This window comes from Agrilus planipennis, unplaced genomic scaffold, assembly GCF_000699045.2.
Source record: "Agrilus planipennis isolate EAB-ADULT unplaced genomic scaffold, Apla_2.0 scaffold164, whole genome shotgun sequence".
NCBI classification, from domain to species: domain Eukaryota; kingdom Metazoa; phylum Arthropoda; class Insecta; order Coleoptera; family Buprestidae; genus Agrilus; species Agrilus planipennis.
This window is the reverse complement of record NW_020438992.1, coordinates 448,328-459,678: the sequence shown is the minus strand read 5'-3', so window position 1 is coordinate 459,678 and position 11,351 is coordinate 448,328. Positions and strand designations below refer to the sequence as shown.

Sequence of the window (11,351 nt, the reverse complement as noted above, 5' to 3'; positions counted from 1 at the left end):
TTAAAAAATTACTTAATTAATTATTTTAATTTTTGATTACTACTTTCCGGATGATCAATCGTCAAATCGAAAATTCAAAGCGGGAAATTTGTGCGCTTTAAAATTAATAATAGTATCAAATAGTGGTCTACTTTTAGAAGACAGTATAAACGTATAATTAAAAATTCTTCATGAAAATTAAAATTTAAGATACTAATAATATAGGCAACTTAAAATTTTTCATACTAATGAATTATAATAACTAGGATTCTATAAATAGATACATATATTAGACAACCTACAACTCTAAATAGGTACATTTTAATAAAATAAAGACATGCCGGTCAAGTTTTGGAATCGCATTAATAATACGTTGCAAACGGGACAAAATTAAAAGTGTGAAATGTTTTTAAGGTCACAGTATACTTTCAAATTTGAGAGAAAGTCCGGACGATCACGTACTATAACAATTACTGGTGAATCAGTCGAACAACTGTCTCAAAAATAAAATTGCACTGAAACTGAGGTAAACCTGCTTGCGTTTTTGCAAAAACTAGCCCAAAAAATGAAACGAATATTATAGGTACATTAGATTGTGTTACAACAAAAGAAGTAGTTAATTGATTTGGTCGCCACTTAACGAAGATCCTTGTTAAGGTTAATTAACGAATGACGCTACTATTTAATTTAATACAGTAAAATTAGTAAAGATCATTGGTTAATTTGCGTATTTCGGAAAACAAATTATTTGGTTAATAAGTGTTAAATTGTTAAAATGTCCATCAATTTGTTTAAGATTAAGAATTTAACAAAAATAATTTTTTATCAATAAAAGGATTTGTTATAAACAATAGAATCAATGAAATTAATAATTTAAACAACCCCCGCGGTAATAATAAAACAAGCCAATGCGAAAACTATGTACTTGACTAATAAAAAATTTGTATTTTTAACTATTACAATGAAAGTAGTAGTAGTACCTAGTTATATTCCCATAGTCGGGGATTTTCTAACAGGACCGATTTATTTACGAATAATAGAAATGGTACGATATAATTAATTCTTTTAATGTTTTGTTTACTAATTAAGGTCAAAAAGTCTAGCTCATTTGGGCAATCAAAGTATTCCAAGACTCCACGGTTTCAAGAGGTTTTCATCATTACTTATGTAATAGTCTACACTGAATTCAAAATGCACAAGGAAAACATAGAAAGGTCACATTGCTTAGCCTTCTTAGGAAAGCTGTGAGCAACTGTTTAAAAAATGCCCATGAAATGCTTTTCGTAACGCAAGATACTGCAATTACAGATAGGTAAGTATACGTAATTTAAGAAATAAAGCAAGTATTACTTATGTTGAATTCTAATGTCAAAAGAACGTTACTTTACTTAGATAACACTTTTTGCATACGACACGCTCTTTTTATTACAATTAACGACAATTACAATGCCAAATTATTGCGAACAAAGGTTGATGAAACGCATTGACATACCTCTCAAATCAGGTATGTTAGGTTTTACAAAGTGAATAGTTCCTGTAGAAAAATAAAACTATGAAGGCACAATATAACAGTATTATATGAAAACAGATACAACATCTTCACATCATGAAGTCTTTAGTTTGAAGACTGTTTGGACACACCTCTACCTCTTTCAGTATTGAGCCATCTTCGCATTTCTCGAAAACTAGAGCAACCTTCTATCTTTCTTTTAACTATTTGCAAACAGTAATCCAATCTAGGTCCACCTCTGTCCCTCGTAATTCCTGTTTTCGCTTCAAATATATATTTCTAACTAACCCTTCATGTCTGAGAAGGTGCCCTGTCAAACTAAAATCTCACCTAAAAGCTTTAAGAAGTCGTGGAAATCGATGGATGGTGGTTGAGATGAGAAAGATGAGACGGACGAAATTAATAAAAAAGATAATGAAAGATTATCTGTGGAATATTACTGCCTCATCATTTGTTCGAGTGACCGAAAGAAACCACAAAAAAGCTTGAACCAGGGCAGATGGACTCGGAATCGAAACAATGGTCTAAACCTCTAAGCCATGCCGCTTGGTTATTTCGCCTATTTCTTTTTGATTTATATAAATTTACCTGTATTATTACAGACAGCACAAATCGTGTCAAAATGGAAGCAAAAATAATTTTATTTATTGCAACAAACTACCAACTTTTTCCCTTCTAGTGTAAGTCTTCGCCAAGGAGGATCATAATGTCATTGGTTATCAACGGTTTTGAATTTGGATATGATAATGACACGTTTAAGAAGCCTTGCGGAAGAAGACGAAATGGTGAGACGTTGATTGTCACAACTAAAATTCTTTTTGCTTCCATAATGGCATTGGTTCTTACAATATCTCAAAAAAGTCGTATAAATAGACACTGACTTAACCAATTGATGAAGAGACTCTTTTAGTTAATAATTTGCATTTACAAATGTATTAATGTATACCTTTAGTACATTCGAAGAACACTCAAACTTTTGCAGTAAATCAATTGTCAACTACTAAACTATCGTTTTTGATATTACCAAACATTTCCCATTGGTAATAAAAACGCTTCTTAAAATACATACATATACTCATTAAGAATAAAAGCTTTAGGTCTAGTTTTTAATTCAATTTAGCAGTAAATTTAGATATACGAATACATAATAGGTTCGCCACTGTACGATATGTCGAAATTATTATTGCGAATTAGTAATAAATATTTGTAACTAAACATTGCGATTATCTCTGCGTTTCTTAAAATGGAGTTACAAGAAGTGAAATCCCATAATGAACTATAACTGCTTATCGTATGCCAAATAAAAGTTTTGTTGCTATACATATAAAAATTTGTATAGATCTAATAGACCGTGTATACAAATAAATGTGGTGTCCCTTTATGGCGATGATCGGATAAGGTAGCAGAATAATATTTAGGCATATTAGTGAAATTCTTGTACATTTTGACAATCAAATATTACTTTCATTTTCTATATTCTGTAACAGACGGGATCGTGAATTGGTTCCAGATACATATTATTAAATTGCTTTCGATTTCTACAGTCAATTGCATAACATTGGTAGTTCATTTGCTATTTCCTCAACGTCGGCCTAACGCAATCAGCTGAACAAGTTATGGTTTATGGACTGTAAAGAACTTTTTCTTCATCGATTTAATCCAAGCTTCTGTAGTATTTAAAATGCGTTCAATAGAATACATGTCATAATTATATAGCATTAAAATAGGCTTCATTTAAAACAATTGAATTTGTGAAAACAACTCACCCACACTTGTCAAAACCTTTTTCCGGGCTACACAAGAAACAGCACGGTCTGTTACGTAGTTATACGGAATAAAATATGTAACGTGTCTAACTAAATCGTAACGGAGATTTAAAAAATTACTTAATTAGCAACCTTCGTCTGATAATCTATTGAGAAAGTGAAAAGTTCACATCAGACCGAGATACCTAAATGGATCAACTCATTATTTGCATTGTTTTCAGGCAACTCCATGTAATTTTAACTTTCATTTTTTATCAGTTGCCAACGGAAATAGCAAAGCGGTTCACCACAAATTATCCATAACTATTACCTATAACTAATCGTAAGTAAATCACAGTGGATATTTTTTTATTTTCAATTGGAAAATGCCTTCTGACACGAATTGACAATGGCCATTACTGCAGCGGTATGTAAACATTACTGAAAGCCACAACGCGCTCTCGCATACTACAATTTCTGTTCTGACGATTTAGTAGTGCATTTTTTGTATGTTCTACAGAAATGCGAACAGAGAAAGCTTAAATGAATTACCAATTGCTTCGACTTGCTACTGACAAATAGCCGCATAAAATCTATTCTTACTTTGCACAATATAAATATCTATCTATTAAAATAATCATGTTAAACATCTAATTACAAATAATTATTACTATTGTTATTTATTATGAATTTGAGTTCCTAATAAATGTCACAAAATTGGCTTGCAGTTGCGTAATAATGGAGATTTTTACCATTGTCTCCCGCTACGTGTCGCTATTACTATGAGTTTGACAACAGGATAGCTTAATGTAAATCTCATAAGTGCAATTGAGACAAACCAGCTAAATTCCCGAGTTTTATAAAATTTAACAAAACTGACAGTGTACAATGTCGGAATGTAAAGAAACTGGATACCATATCTCCCAAATAATAAAAAAATACAATAAATTGTGGGCTTAAGCAATAAAACGATCAAAATTAGCCAAATCGTAACCATATTTAAGGTTATGTAGGCACCGTTTTACAGAAAATAAATATTTCTTTTAGGTTTATATCAAATTAAGTATATACGGTACTACTATTTAAGTCTTTATGAAATTCCTCATGTGGTATAATCATAACTTCATCTTGTTCTGGTTCTGTAGAATACAATTTACCAAGGAAATTAAAATTTCTATCATATGCGTCTAATCTACAAAATATATTCGTAAAAGTATAAGATGAATTTTCTCAGAAAACAATAGAAGTACATAAACATTTACAGTATTATTACTGTTACTTTAACGGAAGACCACTCAAAATTTTCATCAAAAATTACACATATCGAGGTGGTTTTACTAACCTTCCTACAAGGTCTACTTCTCTCTATCACTACATGATGTACATCTCCTTTTCAATTCTGACAAGCTGGTTTTATTTCCATGTGCAATCATACCTCTGTTCCTACAGTCTTCCCCATTACAAACTAGTAGGTTGACCGTGCGAATAAATCGCTGTGGTTTCTTTGTTTCATTTTTTTAAAAGATTGACATTTTATTTAATTTACGTTTTTTTAATGTTCTTGAACGACTTTAGGTAGCCTTTATTATTTACGACACAATGGAGCTGCATTTTATTTTTATTCGCCCTGCTACGTAAGTACACCGCTCTGACATCTATAGTTGTAGTTAATATACTATTAAGGCGCTCGGGGTTCTGTTGAAATGGCCGCTATGCGTTTTTACTGAAGTTATTCAAGTAATTGCTACGTTATCTCTTACCTCAACATTAGATACACATATCTGCTTTTAAAAATATGCTAATTTATTATTCTTTCGTGTAGACTTTTTCTAAACAAAGTAGCGGTTCATTATTGGCTTAAACAGTATTGTGACACATATCTATTATTTTTTGTCTAAACCTATTTTTTGTGTTTTATTAATTCCTTTTAAAACTATTTCAGTCTAGTTTAAAAACCTATCTCGAAATGATAAAAGGAAAAACTATTTAAATATATTAATGTTGTCTACCTCCTGACAGTAATTAATTTCAGGTACATGGCCGCATTCAATGCAGTTTGTTTATTCTGAACGCCTGCAATTAATGACTTTCTAATATTATGTACATATGTACCTATATGCGTATCATTTTCCGGGAGCTCATAGTATAGTGGTAGTTTGGGCAATAACCTTGAGTAGCGCCTGTTCACTGATTTCTACTTCTGACTTAAAACATTGGCTGCTTGGACGTTATCTACTATAGTTTATAGTGGTTAACAATCGAGTCAATAAAAATACCTCTAACATATAGGATTACTTTTAATGTCTTTGTGTAGGCTTTGTTTGCCATATTACTGACCTAACTATGACATCAAATTAATAGAAAATAAATGGTATTTTTTCTTTTCCAAATAAAGAGATAGGTGCAGGTTTCTACGACTTCATGCGCCAATGAATTCAGATAAAATGCACTCTAAGTTTAAAATGAATTCGAAAAGATTCATTTAATTACAATAAATATTTAGTTTATCTGAATAAATGCATATACCTGCTCACTTTCATTGTAAATATATAGAAATCTACCTATACAAACTGGCTCAATAATTTTCGAGGCTAACACGCAATACGAAGCTACTTTTTATGGCTGTTAAGCATCTCGTTAACACCATTATTTTCCATGAAATACTTTATCCGTAAATAACACTTGTTTTAAGACTAATTTAAGTCAAAAATGACTTCCGAGTTGACATTTTCTTTACCTAAAACGATTTCTTGTCATCATTGTATTGTAAAAAATTTTTGAATTAGTATAGCGTTAATTCTTCCGGGCATACAATAAAAATCCAAGGTCAAATCATTAAAAAAATGTTTACCTATATTAATTCTGTTGGCTGGCTTTTCAACATTATGACATAATGCTGTTAACGATTTAAAAAATATATAATATATACGACGATTCGCGGCTAATTTTAGAAAAAAAATAACTTTCACTTTGTTAAAGTTCAATAGTTCAATGCAATTTTACGTTAAGTCGAGAAAACGTCGTAGCCTCAATTATAAACTATTTTAGAAAAAGATGATGTTTCCTATCTTCGTTAAATATGTTGGCAAATATATACATGATGCATTTTTCCTTAAAATGTAGTTTAATTTCCTAATGTAACTTGCACTTTAATGTAACTGTTTAACAAACCTATAACTGTAGTGTATTTTGTTTTAGATTCATATGTATTCATATATAGTTACGTTAGATTAATTAAAAGATTTTTGGAAGTAAACATATATCAATTTCCTTTAATATTCGTTTTTGATTTGAAAATATTAATTATTGATTGAGAAAACACATACATTTAAAATAGAAACAACAAATACCATAACATTCAAATAAATTCGTAATAAAATTTAAGAATTATCAAAATACTTTCTGTTAATATAAATAATGTATTTTTGAGTTCTGATTGACTTGGTATAGTAATAAAACTCATTGAACTTCTTTTTATCTACAGAATAGTGATTTCTAAACGGAAAATTTTGAAAGGAGCAGTTTCGGTTCCTTAAATTTTTCGTATGTCATGTAGGGTTGTTGGGTATCTTTTGAAAAATGTCTAGTAATGAGGAACTTATCACAATTACTTACTCCGTTATTTTCAAATATACTGCTAACGAAATTCGGGCTAAAAAATTTTGGTCGTATGCATTACTAATACTTTCTCAGCAAAGCGATTTTCTGGCGCATGCGCTTTGATAAAAACACAATCTATGCTAAAGGACTATTACACTAATTTTTATAATTTACATATATAAATTAGGTATTAAAAACGGAAAATAATATGACACAGCAACTAGCACCTTCATATATTCTATTAATGAAATAATATAATCAACTATTTTTTTTTTCAGTACAATTAACACATTATTTTGATCAGAAAATATTAGTAATGATTATGGCTATTAACAATTGTTCTAGATTTGGTAAGTTCAAAAAAAAATAAAAAGTTAAGCAGACACATACTCAAGTATATCCAAAAATGTACTACCTAAAATCCCTCTCCCCTACCCCCATATTTTCACATACAGGGTGGAAAAGTGTATCTATGTAAAATGCACACAGATAGCCAGTTTAACAGATATTATTGGAAAAATATGAAACTTTCAATGAAAAAGTAATAAAAACCTCAACTTATTTCCGGATGTTGCGGACCACATTTTTGCCCTATTTATTGTATTGTTGTCACCTTGGTTCGGGAATCAAGCTCGCACTTGTCCGGTGCTTTCATTTAATTGTTAACTGGCCGTGATGCCCACGGCTTCGCCCGCTTTAAATTTGTGACCATAAAGGCGTTTTCACATTTACCGATACGACACCGACACGACAACAATAACGATGCCGCTGGACGCGTAATTTCATGCATGTAAATCGTATCGTGAAGGTGTTGGTATTCGTAAATGTGAAAACGCCTTAAGAGTCAAATTTTGTCAATTAGTGGATTAACCATAAAACATACACAGATGTAATCGCGGACATTTCATTACAAGTTTTCTATAGAAAGCATCTATTTATCCTCCTTCTTTTTCAACCACGTCTATCTGAAAATCTGAACTAACTGAACTCTCAAAATCTTTTAAAGAAAACGTATAATCTAAAAAAGATGATGCCACACTTTGATGATTGGATGTACCTAATAGAATATCTCTATGTTCATTTGTCTACTTGCCACAGGCGTAAATAGTTAGCAATCTATTTACTATGACTATTATCGAAAATAACAAAGTTGTAGTAACATTTCAAAACATGTCCAAAAATGAAAGAAATTGTCACTTTCTATTTTACTTTTACAAGTATTCTTTATAAAGCGATGTCTAAAAAGATAATGAAAAAGTCGTGGTCCAAATTAATGATAAGTAAATCAATTTATAATCTATTCTACAAGAAGAAATGCAAATAATCTCACTCGCTAAAGGTGCTGATACACTTCTTGTAATTGGCTAAATTATTTAGGCTAAAAGCAATATAAAGGGGGTAATATGAGATTAAGATTCTCACAAACTAAGAAAAACGTAACCAAATCTGACTTTTTTAAATTTGTGGTACAGTTTAGATAAATGTTCTGCATAAATACTAAAATATTTTGATATTCGTCAATGTGAAATTAGTGCGTTTCTTTCAAGACGTTTCTTTCAAATTACGTAGAGAAAGTCAAATATCATATTATTGCTATTTCTATTATTTTAAACTGTGTTAGGTTAGTGAAGGCTACACAGTGTTACTCTATTGAAAATTAGTTAAATCAGAATTAATTACTTAAGGGCAACAAAAAAATTGAAGTTTAAAAAATGTATCAATTAAGCCTTGAAAATTAGATTGGACTGATTTTATTATTTAAATGGATTGATTAAAATTAAAATTTAAAATCAACATTTTAAGGTGGCATTTTAAACAAATATAGTAATTGTTATTATAAAATGTGAGATTTTTTACCTTAAAGTAATTAAAAAATGTGATCTTTAAGTTGCTCTGTAAAAATTGTTTTAATCAATCCTTTTCAATATAAGTACATTAATTAAAACCGTTTCCTCACTCACATTAATTATTACAATCTAGTGGCAAGTTGTTCAAAAAAACTTCAAGGCATTTCCTAATTCTTGTAATAAATTTTAATTGGTTAATTGCAATTAACGGTAAGATATTAAAAATGTCGCGCGTAAAAGAAAAAGTAGTTTTGATATAATAATAATAATAATAATAAAAAGAGACATACGGATATATCAGAAAGGCAATTAAACGTACTAAATTCCCCAGAGCATTTTAAAAATGTCAGGGTCTTTGAGGTTCAATATTCTTGCTTACGGTTTTTACCATTTTAATTTAGAAACCGAGTCCAAACGATTAAGGGAAGGTTGACCAGTAGAGAGAGTAAGACAATTTTGGGAATGAGTTATTTGAAAGAGGTTTTAGGCGTCTAGAATTGGTCCTTGACATATCAGTGACGTATGTATTATACCTACTAATGTCCTTCCTTTCTACATTCTGATTCGGTATTTCTTGTTCTTGTGATCAAGTAATCGTATAACGATGCATGTACGGAAATTTTAATACACGTGACCACAAATAATGCCAAATCCGGGAGAGTATGTCTGGAATTTATGGATCTGTTTGACGATTAATTATTAAATAATATGACAATTAATTAATTCTGTGCACAAACTAACAGCAAAAATATTAATAGAAAAAAATCAATTTTGAGTTTGTTCTGAAATAGCGTACATGTGCAAAGCAATGGAATACATCTACGCCAAGAAAAAAAAACACTTCATTTATTAAAACGTTCTTTAAATATCCTTACTCCCAAACATACTTTCGATTTCGAAATAAATAAAACTTTTCAATTTTAAATTATTAAATGTTAGATGTTATGATAAGGAAACTACAACTTAATTACGATGTTTAACGTTAGAAATTATTTTTAACATGGGTTAGTTTGAAATTAATTATATCCCTTATGAAACATATGTACGTACATATACAAAAGCTAATTATTTTAATGTCATATAAACTTTACTGTTTTATTACTATTATCATCAAATATAACGCTTTAGGTTTCTTCCTTCTTGTTTTTATAATTTTTATTTACTTAATTAACTAAATTATTTCACATTAGCTAATTATATCATAATTTAGCCAGTTACACTTTCACCTCGGCAAATGTTGCACTTGCAGGGGCAACAACATAAGAATTAATTGCTGCTCATTGTTACGTATGTATCTGTATACATATGTATGGGTATATGATATTGTTGCTATTGTTATTTTTTGTTGGAGCTTTTGTTTACAGTTTTAAATAACGATAATGTTATAAAATAGGCCGTTAGGATTTTCTTTTGGATCAAAGAACGGCGTTAACATGAAAGCATAAAAAATATAGATAGACTTACCAACAGAAGAAGAAGAAAAAAGGGTAAGTAGCGTTGCGGCGGTAAGTAGAATTATATTTCGTATCGAATTCATCGTAGCACACTTAATCCAAACACAAATCACACGCAGGAGCTAAAACACTTCCCCATTAATTTTTACCGGAACGTAATCTCCCCAAGTGTGACGGTGAATAAAATGAGCACGAGTGATTCCTCTTGCACCTCGTGCATACACTGCCTCGATGTTACAAACAAATGCTGTTCTTAAGTGAAATGCTTAAGCTTGGCCCCAAGAGAAAACCCATGTCCCCCTCTATATTTGCAGTTTTCCTTTCGTTAATTCATTCACTCGCATCGATATGCTTATTCGCTACAAAATTGCCGTTTAAAAAAGAAACTGCTGCTCAGATTAGCATAAAATGGAAATATCTGAACATGCAGTCTAAGGTATCAACTAAAATTTCTATTTCTGTTTCTACTTTTCGACATGCCCTACTTTCGAACTAATAGTAGGTACATTATAAAATTCTGAAATACAGCCCTTTTTAGGAGTTTCTATGTTGTGACAAACCTTTCTTCTAATCCAAAAAGCAACAAAATGTACCTATTCTGAAACTAAAACATCATTGATCAAAATTCCGGAAATACACGTCACAGTCTTCTTAAAAGAAATAAAATTTTTGTTTGTGTTTACCTAATCTAAGCAAGGATAAGTAAATACTCCAATTTTTGTTATTATGAAGACCAAAATTAAGATGTTTTTGTTATCTACTTTAAGTGAAAGGGTATTTTTTTTTTTAATATACATAGACCAAGAAACTGTATTTGTTTCTATCGCAGGCCTTGAAGTATAGCAAAAAATGCACGATTAGAAGTATGCCCCTCCCTATCTTCGACCTTTACTAAGTCAAAAAAAAAATTAAAATTATTCGTATTGATAGAAAGTGTGAAACAAATTATCGAGGAAGTAAAATAAACGTAGGCATTAGATGAATCAAAAATTTACTCAAAATCCCAATATACAAAAGATACATATTTTATCTCGAAAATATCATCAAAATGATGTAATGTATAATTACTATAACTGTCTTAAGAGATGTCTCACCGATCTGTACTGTGGTGGATAGCGGTGGGTAAGACGAGAATCATCGTCCTTCAAGAATCCTAGACGTTGTGGTGATTAGGGAGAGATAGTTGGGCGAAATGGATGATAATGTAGATAGAAAA

The 11,351-nt window shown here is 30.5% G+C and overlaps 1 protein-coding gene across 1 annotated transcript in view; it reads right to left on the bottom strand.

The window, feature by feature from the left end:
* Positions 1 to 10,397, bottom strand: part of LOC108739790 — a 93,475-nt gene extending 83,078 nt beyond the window's left edge. Inside the window, exon 1 of the mRNA XM_025975712.1 lies at positions 10,146 to 10,397. Within this exon, the coding sequence (XP_025831497.1) occupies positions 10,146 to 10,218 (73 nt within the window). The 5' untranslated portion in view covers positions 10,219 to 10,397. The remainder of the gene's footprint in view (positions 1 to 10,145) is intronic.
* Positions 10,398 to 11,351: the final 954 nt, after the last annotated feature.